General features: G+C 53.0%; 1 protein-coding gene across 2 annotated transcripts in view; it reads right to left on the reverse strand.

Annotated features, from left to right (window-relative positions):
• EMILIN2 (elastin microfibril interfacer 2) overlaps nucleotides 1-15,658 on the reverse strand; it is a 49,010-nt gene that overhangs the window by 7,698 nt on the left and 25,654 nt on the right. For both annotated transcript variants that reach the window (XM_060200740.1, XM_060200739.1), the window contains 2 exons: nucleotides 13,742-13,917; nucleotides 7,069-8,763 (listed from right to left, as the gene is read on the reverse strand). In XM_060200740.1, the coding sequence (XP_060056723.1) occupies nucleotides 7,069-8,763; nucleotides 13,742-13,917 (1,871 nt within the window). The remainder of the gene's footprint in view (nucleotides 1-7,068; nucleotides 8,764-13,741; nucleotides 13,918-15,658) is intronic.

The following is a 15,658-nucleotide window of genomic DNA, read 5'->3' on the forward strand; positions in this document are numbered from 1 at the left end:
AAACTCTGCGCTCATCTCCTCAGGGCGTCCACACACGAGGGCCGGGAGCACAGCCGGCTCCGGGGCGTCCGTCTGTCCGTCTGTCCTCATGGAGGAGGCGCTGAGAACGAGGCGTCTGACCCAGCCCGCCCCCCAGCTGGCCCCTGCGCGCACACGCGGTCACAGTGGAGTGGGAAAGGCTCGTCTGGTGCAAACGGCGCAGCATTCTGCTCCTTCTGGGAGGATGACTCTGGCAGTCTGTTGCTTTTTAAACGGAACACATGTTTCTAATTCAGAAAGTGCTGGGTTTAACTTAGTTTTTTTTTTTTTTTTTTTTTTTTTTTTGTCTCCAGGGTTATCACTAGAGCTTGGTGCCTGCACTGTGAATTCACTGCTCCATTTTTCCACTTTACTGGATAGGACAGCGAGAAATTGAGAGAGGAGAGGGAGGCCGAGAGGGAGAAAGATGGACACCTGCAGGCCAGTGTCACCACCTGTGAAGCATCCCACCCCCTTGCAGGTGGCGATCGGCAGGCTCGAACCCGAATCCTTGCGTGGGTCCTTGCGCTTAGTACTATGGGTGCTTTACCAGGTGCATCACGGCGCGACCCTCTTAGCCGAGTCCTTCGTGAGAGCCGAGTTCTGTTGCCTGTGTGCGAGGTGTCACATGAGTCCTCACTCTCGGCCGGGCACCTGCCTGCCTCGTGGCGCCAGCCCCACTGCCGTTGTGGTGCTGGGCCCTGCTCAAGGCCACAAGGCCACAGCCTTCCAAACACCTGGACAGCAAAGGACACGCCCTTTCTCTGAAACTTCTGGTTAAAAGTCACCATCCAGCATCCAGAGGCTTCTCCAGACTCCTCCGCAACGGCTGTCTTGGAAGTCCTGGTACAATGAGCCGAGCTGGGGTGAGGCCTACTTCCATCTGCCCTGCTCCTGCCTTCAGGCTCCTGATCACTGAACAGTTTGTCCTGCTTTATGTCTCACCACCTTTCAGCCACCAAGCCACAGATGCTGCCATGACACCATCCTGACCTCCCTGGGCAGACGACCTCCTCAGTGTGTCCTGGAGCCTCCCCTCCCCAGAGCCCTGCCCCACTAGGGACAGACAGACACAGGCTGGGGGTGTGGATCCACCTGCCAACACCCATGTCCAGCGGAGAAGCAATGACAGAAGCCAGACCCCCACCTTCTGCTCCCCATAGAGAATTTGGGTCCAGGCTCCCAGAGGGGGGGGAGATGTCAGGGGAAGATGCCCAGGGGGTGGGGGCTGAGCAGTGATGCACCTGGTTGGTGGCACACCCAGTTAAGTGCACATAGTAGTAAGCACAAGGACCTGCACAAGGATCCGGGTTCGAGCCCCCACTCTCCACTTGCAGTGGGGGAACTTCGAAAGTGGTGAAGCAGGTCTGCAGGTGTCTCACTCTCTCTCTCACTGTCTCTCTTTCTTGCACTCTCTCTCACTCTCACTCTCTCTCACACTCTCTTTCCCTTTTCTATCTCCTCCTTCCCTCTCAATTTCTCTCTGTCTTATCCAATAAAATAGAAAAGAAAGAAAGAAAAGAAACACTGGCCACCAGGAGTGGTGGATTCACAGTGCTGGCATCAAGCTCCAGCAAAAACCCTAGAGGCAAAAAAAAGAATTTCGGTCCATCCTCCCAGAGCGATAAAGAATAGGGACGTTTCCAATGGAGGGGATGGGACACAGAACTCTGGTGGTGGGAACCCTTGTTACCTTACAAGCATTATTAAATCACTAATAAAAAATTTTAAGTTGGGGTGAGAGTGTTTTGCAGACACCTGCTAGAGAAACAGTGTCCGTGTATCAACAACTACACTGCAACCAACCACTACCCAAACTCCTCCCCAGTAAAGTAAAAAAAAAAAGAAATAAAATCAGTCTCAACTCTACTGAAACAGAGACCTGCCTAGGGAAAGCCCTAATAATCCATGAGGGTGATGTGTTAAAATCTGATTCTTCTGGAGTCGGGCGGTAGCGCAGCAGCTTGAGCGCACGTGGCACAAAGCGCAGGGATCGGAGTAAGAATCCCAGTTCGAGCCCCCGGCTCCCCACCTGCAGGGGAGTCGCTTCACAGGCGGTGAAGCAGGTCTGCAGGTGTCTGTCTTTCTCTCCCCCTCTCTGTCTTCCCATCCTCTCTCCATTCCTCTCTGTCCTATCCAATGATGACAACAATAATAACTACAACAGCCCACTCCTGACTCAGGAAGCTGAGAGGGACCGCGGCTGTGTGGCAAGGGCTTCTTGGAGGAAGCAGTTGGCCTGCCCTGCAGGAAGGCTGGGCTGAGGGCAGACGGGAGGTGTGGGAGAGGCCGCAAACATGGGGAAGGAAGGAAGGAAGGAAGGAAGGAAGGAAGGAAGGAAGGAAGGAAGGAAGGAAGGAAGGAAGGAAGGAAGCCCAGGACTCACAATGAACCAAAGCCTGAATCACCCTGGCAGCACAGCAAGGGAGAGTGCGGCTCGCTCGCCAGAAAGGTCTACTCGGAGCGCGGTGTTGGGGCTGGATGCAGCGCGGACAGAGGTCTCCGAGCAGGGCAGGGAGAGCTGTGCTGGGCACGGCAAGGACCCGGCCGGGAGCCAAGTTCCGCTCTGACCAGGACAGAGGGCAAACCAGGAAACAGGCCCACACCCACACTCAGAAGAGCACAGCCCAGCGAGCTTGTCCACAGAGATGCAACTCTGGGGGCCCGGCAGTGTACTAAGTACTAAGCGCGCATAGTACTAAGCACAAGGACCTGGGCAACGGTCCGGGTTCGAACCCCCACTCCCCCCCCTGCAGGGGAGATGCTTCGCAAGCGGTAAAGCAGGTCTGCAGGTGTCTCTGTCTCTCTCCTTCTCTGTCTCTCCTCCTCTCCCAGTTTCTCTTTGTCCTGTCCAGTAAGATGGGGGAGATGGGGAAAGTGGCCTCTAGGAGCAGCAGATTCATGGTGCTGGCACTGAGCCCCAGCGATAAGCCTGGAGGCAAAACAAAAGGAGAAGGAAGAGGACAAGAAGGACGAGGAGAAGGAGGATGAGAAGGGCCAAAGGGAGGAGGAGGAGGAGGAGAGAACACGGAGGGGGAGGAGGAGGAGGAAGAGGAGGAAGAGGAGGAGGACAAAGAGGAGGAAGAGGAGGAAGAGGAGGAGGACAAAGAGGAGGAAGAGGAGGAAGAGGAGGAGGACAAAGAGGAGGAAGAGGAGGAAGAGGAGGAGGACAAAGAGGAGGAAGAGGAGGAGGAAGAGGAGGAGGACAAAGAGGAGGAAGAGGAGGAAGAGGAGGAGGAAGAGGAGGAGGAAGAGGAGGAGGACAAAGAGGAGGAAGAGGAGGAAGAGGAGGAGAAAGAGGAGGAGGAAGAGGAGGAGGACAAAGAGGAGGAAGAGGAGGAGGAAGAGGAGGAGGAAGAGGAGAAAGAGGAGGAGGAAGAGGAGGAGGACAAAGAGGAGGAAGAGGAGGAGGACAAAGAGGAGGAAGAGGAGGAGGAAGAGGAGGAGGAAGAGGAGGAGGACAAAGAGGAGGAAGAGGAGGAAGAGGAGGAGGACAAAGAGGAGGAAGAGGAGGCGGAGGAAGAGGAGAAAGAGGAGGAGGCGGAGGAGGAGGAGGAGCAGCAGCAGCAGGGCAGGGCACCGGCAGACTCACAGGCAGCCGTGCTCTGTAGGTGGCTCAGTGTGGCTCAGGCACTGGCTTCAGTCTCCCACCTGCCTCCCCTCCGCCTCCTCCCTCCTTCCTGGTCCTGGCTGGCTCTGAGGGGCTAGACCCCAGCTGCGCGGGTAAGATCTCCCTCCACTCTGGGAACCAGAACTAGGGTCCCTTTTATTTTCAGTTCATATTTTTTTTAAAAAAATTAATTTATTCCCTGTGTTGTTTTATTGTTGTAATTATTATTGTTGTTGTTGTTACTGATTTTGTTCGTTGTTGGGTAGGACAGAGAGAAATGGAGAGAGGAGGGGAAGACAGAGAGGGGAGAGAAAGACAGACACCTGCAGACCTGCTCCACCGCCTGTGAAGCGACTTCCCTGCAGGTGGGGAGCTGGGGGCTCAAACCGGGATCCTTGTGCCGGTTCTTGCGCTTTGTGCCACCTGCGCTTAACCTGCTGCGCTACCGCCCGACTCCCTGCAGATTTAATTACAAATCCCTGAGTCCCGCCTCATCTCAGTATCTCCCAAGTGAGGCAGAAGTTGCTGTTTTTGTCAAGTCCCCGGAGAGTTTCTGAGACACAGTTAGGGGAGAACTCACTTCTCAGGACACCTGAGCTCTAACTGCCTACGTCAAAGTTTTGAGGGAGAAAAGCAGAAAGGACTGTGGACAGCTCTGATCATGAGCAAGTCAGATGCCCAGAGGGAAGAAGTCAGGAACAGATGTGCTCTGTGCCTGCAGCCTAGCCCTCACGCATCTATAAAACCCTGACTCCGCCCATTGATTTGGACCTACGCTGACCCCAATTCAGCTGCCATGATACTGGCCTCCAACCACTCTTTCCCTGTCAGGCTTCATGGCGAAATGTTTAATTGGAGAAGAAGAAAAAAAAAAAAAGGAAGGAAGGAAGGAAGGAAGGAAGGAAGGAAGGAAGGAAGGAAGGAAGGCAGGCTTAATTGAATCGTTTTGGCTTTTTCATTCATATGGCTCAGCTTAACTCAAGACGCTTGATAAACAGGCTTCTTAAACCTGTGGCAATGACCTGGTAAGACACTGTCACTGATATAGTTCAAGGACTCTGAAAGAAAATGCCTGAGGGTGTGAAGGGAGAGCTTGGCAGACTGGGAGAAGGAGTGAAGCTGAAGCTGCCGCAGCTTGAGCCCAAGAGCACCCCGTGGCATGTAGGCAAGCGTGTTCCCGCTCGGGCCTGTGACACAGAACCCCCTCAAGACAGTGTCCCGGCCGCCCAGCCACCGCACCACACCAGCTTCCTCTCCCCTACTCTTTTCAAAAATCTCTTTGATTATCTTTTCTTATCATTATCACTATTTCTGAATAGAGACAGTCAGAAACTGAGAAGGAAGGGGGAGATAGAAAGGGAAAGAGGGGGTCAGGCCGTGGCGCAGCGGGTTAAGCGCAGGTGGCGCAAAACGCAAGGACCGGCATAAGGATCCCGGTTCGAGCCCCCGGCTCCCCACCTCAGGGGCGTCATTTGACAGGTGGTGAAACAGGTCTGCAGGTGTCTGTCTTCATCTCCCCCTCTCTGTCATCTGCAGGTGTCTTTCTCTCCTCCTCTCTGTCATCTGCAGGTGTCTGTCTTTCCTCCTCTCTGTCTTCTCCTCTCTCAATTTCTTTCTGTCCTACCTAACAACAACAACTATAACAACAATAACAATAGCTACAAAAGGGCAACAACAAAGAGAAGAAAAAATGGCCTTCAGGAGCAGTGGGTTTGTGGTGCAGGCACTGCTTGGCACACTCTGCCCTGCTGTCCACAGGCCTCACGCCTTCACCTTCCTCCTGTCTCTGTCCGAACGCCATCCCCACTGAGTAACCTCTCCAGCCGCCAGCGCCCACTCCTGCGCTCCCGTTCGCCATCGCCTGATGTGTGGCAGGCATGTCTGTTCACGGCTCTGTCCCGCCTGCTGCTCTCTCTCACTGACTGTGAGGTGGGTGAGAGCGGACCCTGCAGCACGGGGCCGGTGGGCCGCACTGGTGGGCGCACACAGCACAGGGGCGGGGGCCTGGGTTCCATGCCCGTCCCCAGCTGCAGGGGAAAAGCTTCACAAGCTTCCTGGTGGAGCAGAGCTGCAGGTGTCTCTCTGTCTCTCTGTCGCCCTCTCTGCTCTCAATTCCTCTGTGTCTCTGTGCAATAAGAAACGAACACCTCCAGAACTATAACCCTTTATGGTCATATGACGCTTTATGGTCATATGACGCTTTATGGTCATATGACGCTTTATGGTCATATGCCGCTTTATGGTCATATGCCGCTTTATGGTCATATGATGCTTTATAGTTATATAATGCTTTATGGTCATATGATGCTTTATGGTCATATGACGCTTTATGGTCATATGACGCTTTATATGACGCTTTATGGTCCTATGATGCTTTATGGTCATATGATGCTTTGTGGTTATATGACGCTTTATAGTTATATGACGCTTTATAGTCATATGACGCTTTGTGGTTCTATGACGCTTTATAATCATATGACGCTTTATGGTTATATGACACTTTATATGACGCTTTATGTGACGCTTTATGGTTATATGACGCTTTAGAGTCATGTAACTAACTCTAAAGTGTAGGTTCCTGTGTGGAATGGAAGCGCAGAGCCAGCTCACCTGGGAGAACTCCGCTTTGCTCACGGGTGCCGGGCCCAGCAGGCCGCCTGAGCCGCTGAGCCGACCCCGTGCAGAGCCGGGCACCTCACCCCTGCACGACCCCTCGCTGTCCGCAGCCCTCTCTCCTGCACGGCCGCGCTCGGCTCGGGAGGACGCCGTGTGGCTGAGAGACACCATGAGGGTCACACAAAAAGCCTTTCGGGAGCCGGGCGGGGGCGCAGCGGGTTAAGCGCACGTGGCACAAAACGCAAGGACCGGAGTGAGGATCCCGGTTCGAGCCCCCAGCTCCCCACCTCCAGGGGAGTCGCTTCTGCAGGTCTGCAGGTGTCTGTCTTTCTCTCCCCTCTCTGTCTTCCCCTCCTCTCTCCATTTCTCTCTGTCCTATCAATAACGACATTAACAACAATAATAACTACAACAATAAAAAAACAAGGACAACAAAAGGAAATAAATATTAATAAAAAAGAAGAAGAGGAAGAGGGAGAGGAAGAGGAAGAGGAAGAAGGAGGAGAAGAAGGAGGAGGAGGAGGGGAGGAGGGGAGGAGGAGGAGAGTGGGGTGAGGCCGAGGCAGACACCCTACAGTCAGGCCTCGGAGCAGACCTGCAAGGGCTTCGGAGCCCGCCCGCAGGAAGGGCCTGCTCGCCGCTCTCGGCCGCCCTTCAGCTTCCCGCCTGTCGCACAGCTCGTCCTGCTTCATGCCCCCCCGCCTTGCGGCCCCGAGGCCACACCACACGGCACCACACCGTGACTCTACCAAGTGCCCCAGATCTGGCACATGGTAATAACGATGCGCGTCATGATAGTAGCGCCAAGGGGAAGGTCGACTTACTGGCTGGCGGCGGAGATGGGAGCAGGTCCCGCAGGTCAGTAGAGATCTGGAAGACGTGGGTGTACAGCTGCTGCAGCGAGCTTCTCAGGCCGGAGATGTCTCTGGACTGTGACCGGAGGGTGCCGTCCAGGCGCCTGACACAAGCCCACAGGCTGCTGGCGTGCCTGCCGAGCCCTTCCTCGCCGCTCTCGAGGCCGCCCGCCACGGCGTCCGGCCTGCCCTCGACCGCAGAGACCCCCGGCCCGTGCGCGCGGACCCGGGCCCGCAGGCTCTGCCACCTGTCCTCCAGCTGGCGGCAGGGTGCCCCCGCGCTCTCCCGCCCGCCCCCCTGCGACAGGTCTCCCGCGCCTTCTCCGCCCCGACTGGGCCCGAGATGCTCTCGGAGGCTCTGCAGGCTCCGCTCGGCGTCCCCAAAGCGCCTGGGCACCGTGTCGTTGAGCCGCCCCCGGAGGCGGGGGCCCTCCACACCCGGCCCGCGTGGCTCTCCCGGCCGGGCGTCCAGGCAGACGTCCTCCACAGCTCGCACCCTGCCCCGAAGCTCGGCTAATTCCATCAGCACCCGGCCATTCTCCTTCTCGGCCCCCGACACCGATGGCCACGCGGGGGGCCCGGGCTGTGCGGCGTGGCCGCTGCCCTTGGCCGCCTCGGGCACGCTTCCCAGGCGCTCCCGCAGAGGCTGCAGCTTCCGATCGACGAGCTGCCTCAGGCCGTCCAGCTCTCGGTGGATGGTCCCCCGGAGGGTCTCTTCGATGTAAAAGCAGTGCTCCTCTGCGTTCTTCTCCGTGACGTTGATCCTCGCGTCCAGTTCGTTCCATCTCGCGTCAAAGTCCCCGGCGGGCTCCGGCGCCGACAGGCGCTCGAGCTCATTGTCCAGTCGTCCGTTCAGCATCCTGGTGGCCTCGGCGATGCTCTCGACTTTCCGGTCTAACGCCTGCATCTGCTGGCCCAGGTCGCCGTCCTTCTCACGGCTGCAGCAATTGGGCGGTGCCGAGGCGTCTGGCAACCGAGATCGAAGGTCGCTCATTTCTTGCTTCAGGCTTGCCTCCTTCTCTCCTAAGAGTTCGATCACCCCCAGATAGCTGGTCCCGTAATCGTCACACTGCTGCTGGAGCCCAAGCAGCTTGTACTCACAGGCGTTCTTCAGGTCCGCCAGCTTTCTGTCCATCCCCTCCGCGAGCTCTTCTCTCAGCGCGTCCATCTTGCTGTCCACGTAGGCCTGGTAGAGCTCGCCGACGGTCATGGTCACGGTGGGGCCCTGGGCTGCTTCCTGGAGCTGTCTGAGCTGCCCCTCGTAACCCTTCACCTTCCCGTCCAGTTCTTCCAGCTTGTCGCCCTTGGTCTTCAGGGCATCCTTGACCTCAGCCAGTTCGGATTGGATGTCCTTCACGCCAGATTCCTTCTTGCTGGGGTCTCCGGGGGGAGAGGCCATCTCCGTGCTCGGTCCCGGCTGCAGGTGCTGGCTGCTGGGGCCTGGTGCCACTCTGCTGGCATCGTCCTGAACGCCGTGTTTGAGGTTTCCATTCACGTCGGCAATGGAAGACTGAAGGTCGAGCACCGTCTTTGTGAGTCTCAGGACCTTCTCCTCCAGTACCTGGATTCTCTTCTCCAGCTGTGGACCGACAGTGTGACTTGGCTCGACGGCGTGAGTTGCTGGCAGCTTATTCTTGGGTTCTGAGACCGGGCCCGGTTCATTATCTGTTATAAAGAGAGTCGGACTCGGCTTAACCTTCTCTACCTTTACTCAGTTTTCCCCAAGACAATAAGCAGAGTCCTTGCAGAGTACGGAACACGTGAAACCTCACTCACAAAGCCCCTCCCTTACACAGACGGTCCCTGCGGCACAACGGACAGTGAATGAGCCCGGGAGCCAGACTGACGGACACAAGCATCTCACTCTGCTGTTCACTGCCTGCCCCTGAGTAACTCAGCTTGCTTCTGTGAACTCATCTCTCCAGCCGCAAAGCAAAGACGCTACCTTCCGGAGCCGGGTGGTGACACACCTTCCCAAGTACACACTACAGGGCGCAAGGCCCTAGGTTCAAGCCCCCAGTCCCCACCTGCAGGGGGAAAGCTTTGTGAGAGATGAAGCAGGGCTGCAGGTGTCTGTCTGTCTCCCCCCTCCTCTACATTTCTGGCTGTCTCTATCCAACAAATAAATGAAGATTTTTTAAAAATTTTAAAGTTTTAAAAGGGGGGGATGCCCCCTTCCCTCCTAGGCTTCCTGAGCAGCTGTGCACACGGCACAAGAAGATATGCAACAGTCTCCTGCACCCTGGAGGGGCTACCCAGCCGACTTTATCATGTGAGCACGGCTCCCACCCTTGGCAGCTGCAGCCACGCCTGTGGTTGCCGGGTGTAAACCACAGCCAGGCCCTGAGACCCACCCATTAGCTATGGGTGGCACAGTGTGAGAGCAAAGAGTCAGCCTGCAAGCAATTCCTAAGTGTTCTTTTGTTGTTTTATGATTTACTTATTTTCCTATGATTAAAGAACGTCATGGACATTGTTTAAGCCTGTTAGCGCTTGGGGAAACTAAGAAAGAAAGGCAGAAAGAAAGGAGAGAGAGAAAGAAATTCCTTTGGTTTCTCCTGACAAGAGAATCATGTGCCTCACTGTGGTGCAGTCGGCTACATCAGAGAACACAAACATTGAGATGTTGACGATTTTACATGGAGAAATATGCCCTCAAGTAAATATGCCAAAAGAAAGAAACAATACTATAAAGATAAATTTGGTGCATCATAAAAAGAAAATCAACTCATAGTATGCGTTGGTAAAATAAACAAAAAAGAGATTAGCAAAACCTTAGGCACTAAGAGAATAGGAAGCAAATCACCAAAAAATGGAGGAAGAGGAGGAGGAGGAAGAGGAGGAGAAGAAGAAGAAAGGAGGAGGAAGAAGAGGAAGGGGAGGAGGAGCAAACCAGCTTTGTCAATACAGTAGGGCACAAAGAAGGTTAAGCGGGTTAATATCTACAAGTCTGTATACAGAGCATGCAAAGTAGGAAGAGTTATATAAATAACTAAAACAGATGAGTATGCAGTAATAATATAGCCAGCTGGACTCTTCCACTCCGTGGTAACAGAGGCGTGGTGGAGGAACAGACAGAGGGCCTCTGGGATAACGGCACTGCGACTGTGGGGCTGTGCTTAGCGGCATGTGGATATTTAACTGACAGTGCCACAACAAAAATAAACGTGTTTTCAGCAAAAGAAACCACTACCCAAACCAAGAGACCCCTCACAGAATGGGAGAAGATCTTTATATGCCATACATCAGACAAGAGGCTGATAACCACAATATATAAAGAGCTGGCCAAACTCAACAAGAAAACAAATAACCCCATCCAAAAATGGGGGGAGGACTTGGACAGAATAGTCACCACAGAAGAGATCCAAAAGGCCGAGAAACACATGAAAAACTGCTCCAAATCTCTGATTGTCAGAGAAATGCAAATAAAGACAACAATGAGATACCGTTTCACTCCTGTGAGAATGTCACACATCAGAAAAGGTAACAGCAGCAAATTCTGGAGAGGTTGTGGGGTCAGAGGAACCCTCCTGCACTGCTGGTGGGAATGTCAATGGGTCCAGCCCCTGTGGAGCACAGTCTGGAGACTCTCAGAAGGCTAGAAATGGACCTACCCTATGATCCTGCAATTCCTCTCCTGGGGATAGATCCTAAGGAACCCAACACACCCATCCCAAAAGATCTGTGTACACGTATGTTCTTGGCAGCACAATTTGTAATAGCCAAAACCTGGAAGCAACCCAGGTGTCCAACAACAGATGAGTGGCTGAGCAAGTTGTGGTCTATCTACACAATGGAATACTACTCAGCTATTAAAAATGGTGACTTCACCATTTTCAGCCCATCTTGGATAGACCTTGAAAAATTCATGTTGAGTGAAATAAGTCAGAAACAGAAGGGTGAATATGGGATGATCTCGCTCTCAGACAGAAGTTGAAAAACAAGATCAGAAGAGAAAACACAAGTAGAACCTGAACTGGAGTTGACGTATCGCACCAAAATAAAAGACTCTGGGATGGGGGGGGAGGAGAATACAGGTCCATGAAGGATGATAAAGGACCTAGTTGTAGGGGGTTGTATTGTTATATGGGAAACTGGCAAATGTTATGCATGTAGAAACTATTGTATTTACTGTCAAATGTAAGACAGTAATTCCCCAATAAAGAAATTTAAAAAATAAATAAATTGTTTTAAGTTAAAATACTGAAAAAAAAAAAAAAAGGCAGACTAGAAGGCAACTGGCAGGCGGGGTCCTGGTCTTGCAAGCGTGAGGTCAGGCTCTGATTCCTGGCCCCATCTGTGTGCCAGTGATGCCCTGCACGCTCTCGTGAATAAATAAGCAAACACATCACAGATAGATGCTTCCAGTAGGAAGAAAGATAAAGTGACATAGAACAAAGGGACCAAAAGGATTTTACTGATAAAACTCATTCTCTTGAGAGTCGGGCTGTAGCGCAGCGGGTTAAGCGCAGATGGCACAAAGCACAAGGACCGGCATAAGGATCCCGGTTCGAACCCCGGCTCCCCACCTGCAGGGGAGTCGCTTCACAGGCGGTGAAGCAGGTCTGCAGGTGTCTATCTTTCTCTCCTCCTCTCTGTCTTCCCCTCCTCTCTCCATTTCTCTCTGTCCTATCCAACAACGACAACAACAATAATAACTACAACAATAAAACAACAAGGGCAACAAAAGGGAATAAATAAAATAAATTAAAAAAAAAAACAAAAAACTCATTCTCTTACTGTTTCACTTGAAACAAGGGTCTACAGCAGAGGGAAAGTGTCTCTTTATCCTTAACTATTCAGTGTGTGCTACTTCCTTTCAATTTCTTTTTTCAGACAAAAATTCAAGAATAACTTCATTGAATACTTCTAAATTGGTTCTGTGACTATCTCAGCCCAAAGAGAATAAGAATGAGTCTGTTAACCATTTCTCTCTCCATCCCTCCTTCTACCCCCCCATCTCTCTCTCTCTCTCTCAGTTCTAGATCATTTGTTAGAGGGAATGATTTACAAGAGAGTCTCACCGAGTACACCTTCTTATCTGCCCACCATAATGGGTGTCTGCACCATCCAGCCCTGACTGGAGTCTCCCTCCAGCATCCTGTGCTGTGTTGCTGTGTCTTCACACCTTTGTTTATTTTGTTCTGTCTATCAAAGTCACCCCAGACTCTGTGCCTATACAACTCTACCATTCCCAACAGCCATTTTCCTTACAAAGGGAGAGAGAGAGAGAGAGAGAGCACATCTCCACCTCTCACAGAGCTTCCCCTCTGCAGGTGGGGGGGCCAGGGCTTGAGCTTACCTGGCTCTTAACAACGCGTGCGCTCTACCAGGTGTGCCACTACCCACCTCCCCCCACCCCAGGCCCTTTTCAGTCCTCTCCTGCCTCTCCTCCGCTGTGGAGTCCCTGACTACTGTGGCAGGTAGCCTGAGCTTCATGCTAGACCTCCCCTCTTCTGTCCCACCTTTGAGTGAGGCCTTCCAGGATTCACCCCCCTCCTTTTGTCTTATCTCCACTCTATCTACCAATTTTTAAAACACCATTTTAGCTCCTTAAAATTCAGGTTCAAATGGAATTGGAGTATTACACCAAAGTAAAAGACTCTGGGGTGGGTGGGTGGGTGGGGAGAATACAGGTCCATGAAAAATGATGAATTAGTGGGGGTTGTACTGTTAAATGGGAATCTGGGGAATGTTATGCATGTAAAAAAAAAAAAAAGTAGAAACGCAAAGCAGAAATTGACTGAGTTTGGAGTATGGCACCAAAGTAAGAAAGCAGAAGTACACTAGAGTTTGCAGTGAGTACCTCCCTAATACTTCCTCTCCACTTTTCCAAGCTTTGGGATTTGTTTGGCTTTGTATGTTAACTCTCTTTTCAGTCACCAGGTTCCAGATGCCATCAGGATGCCGGCCAGACTTCCCTGGATTGAAGACCCCACCCATGTGTCCTGGAGCTCAGCTTCCCCAGAGACCCACCCTACTAGGGAAAGAGAGAGGCAGACTGGGAGTATGGACCGACCAGTCAACGCCCATGTTCAGCGGGGAAGCAATTACAGAAGCCAGACCTTCCACCTTCTGCAACCCTCAATGACCCTGGGTCCATGCTCCCAGAGGGATAGAGAATAGGAAAGCTATCAGGGGAGGGGGTGGGATATGGAGATTGGGCGGTGGGAATTGTGTGGAGTTGTACCCCTCCTACCCTATGGTTTTGTTAAAAAAAAAAAAAAAAAAAAGTTAACCCATACTGCCAAAAAAAAAATAAATAAAATTAAAAAAAATAAAAAATAAAATAAAATAAAATTCAGGTTCATGGGAGCTTATAGATGAAGATGTACAAAGTGTTCATAATTCCCCGAGTGTCTCCTCCTTTGCTCAGACTGAAAGTTTCAGAAGAATGAAAGTTTCTGTTATCTGTGGTATTAACTTCTAAGGTCTTGACTTTCGCAACGAGCTGATCCCAACAAAGCCACGTGCTCAGCATATCTCTGTCTCCAGACTGCAAGCCTTCTGAAAATAAGTGTCTCCCCGTGTGTCTACTGAAAGCAACGGGCTGCTCCCTGAGCGAATACCGTAGGAAGCTCACCGCTGTGAGCTAACCCCTGCATGAGAAGCAACCAGGAAGAGCCAAGCTCAGATCTACTACCTGTGGCTTTCTTCATGTTGCTCCGAGGTCGAGAGGGCGTGGGAAGAGGCTTCCTCATGGGGTGGCTGACACCTTCTTGGCAGTCTGCCCCTCTGAAGCCAGGGCAGCACTTCCACTCCAGCTGCGTCACTGTCTTGTACCTAGTGACATATCTGGGTCTGAAGCTCACCCGGTACCTGCCAGAGAACAGCACAGCTCATATGGACCCTGGCCCGTCCCAGAGACGGACCCACACACAGAGAATCCACACACAGCAGGGTCCTGCTGCTGTCTCTAGGTGGGCCTGGGGGAGTCGCTGGCCTCCTGGGTCTAGCCCAGAAGCCCTGGGGTTCCCCCAGGAGGTCAATCTCAGGGAGGGAGAGGGTCCTCTTGCCCAGCTGTCAGCCTCCCGGGTTAAGCACACGTGGCGCAAAGCACAAGGACCAGCGTAAGGATCCCGGTTCGAGCCCCCGGCTCCCCACCTGCAGGGGGGTCGCTTCACAGGTGGTGAAGCAGGTCTGCAGGTGTCTATCTTTCTCTCCCCCTCTCTGTCTTCCCCTCCTCTCTCCATTTCTCTCTGTCCTATCCAACAACAACGACATCAATAACAATGATAATAGTAACCACAACATTAAAAAAAAAAAAAAGCAACCCTATGTCCTGGGGAAAATGTAGTCACTGTCCCTGTGTAGCCTACACTTGTAGAAAGTCTGATTGGCACAAGTACCCAGTAGCCTCAACCCTTACCCCCCACATACAAGAAGTCTGCTTGATCCTAAGAAAGAGAGAGAGAGAGAGAGAGAGAGAGAGAGGAAGAAAGATAGAGATAAAGAGGGAGATAGGAATAATGAAAGAAAGAGGGAGAGAAAGAAAGGAAAGAGGGGAGAGATAAAAAGGGAAAGAGAGGGAGAGAGAAAGGAAGGAAGAGAAAGAAAAGCTAGGAAGGAAAAGGAAGAAAGGAAAGGGAAAGGAAGGAAGAAGAAAGGAGAGAAAGAAAAAGAGAGATGGAGAGAGGGGGGGAAGGAGAAAAAAGAGAGAGAGATGTCCATTGCATTATTTCGCAGTCTCAAGTTCAGCAAGCATAATGCTAGAAAAATGTGTCATCTCGGGAGACCTCGCTCCTCTGGGCATTTGAAACTGAATGTGAAAAGCTTGCTCTTGGGTTTGCTCCTGCGCCAGGAGAGGACAGCCCGCACTGAGCCCTGTGGACGCGGCCGCGGCCGCGGCCAGGCCGGGCCTGGACGGGGAGGACCGGCAGGCGCTCAGCTGTGTGCGGGGCGGGCGGGGGGTGTGCACAGGACTCGCGCCCACGTGCGGGGCAGAAAGCGCCGTCCCCAGCACACTGCAGCTGCAGCAGCGCTTCCTCGAGACAGTCATTCTGGAGCCGAGTGAGGAGAGTCCCCTGGGGCTTCCTCTCCACCACACACTCACACCCCACTCCCTTGCCAGCCTCGCAGTGAGCCTGAGGGGCTCCGGTTTCCAGCTCTGGAGTTCAGGTGGAGTCTTGCGATCACCCTTCAAGTCTCCCAGAGGTCTCCCGGGAGCGGCGGCAGCTGGGAACCGTCAGAGGCCACCTCCAGCCGTAGGAAACCTCACATTCCAGCTTCCCTGTGAGCAGTGGCAGGAACCCAGAGGTGGCCTCAGGCCTCAACTGCCAGGCTATCAGGGGGGCGCGTCGGGGGGGGGGGGAGCCAGTACCAAGGTCAGACAGGTCTTCTTCCCCTGTGAAAATCAACCCCCGCAGTATGGACCGACCTGCCCACACTCATGTCCAGAGGAGAAGCAGTTACACGAGCTGGAACTCCCACCTTCTGCTCCCCCGAGAGGATTTTGACCCATGCTTCCAGCAGGGGAGAAACAGCCAGGGGAAGAAGTCCAGAGGGCTCTGAACTCCAGCTCCATCAGGACCACAGAAAGAAAAGGGAATTGGATGTAGAG

Source organism: Erinaceus europaeus, chromosome 10 (genome assembly GCF_950295315.1).
Source record: "Erinaceus europaeus chromosome 10, mEriEur2.1, whole genome shotgun sequence".
In the NCBI taxonomy this organism is placed as follows: Eukaryota; Metazoa; Chordata; class Mammalia; order Eulipotyphla; family Erinaceidae; genus Erinaceus; species Erinaceus europaeus.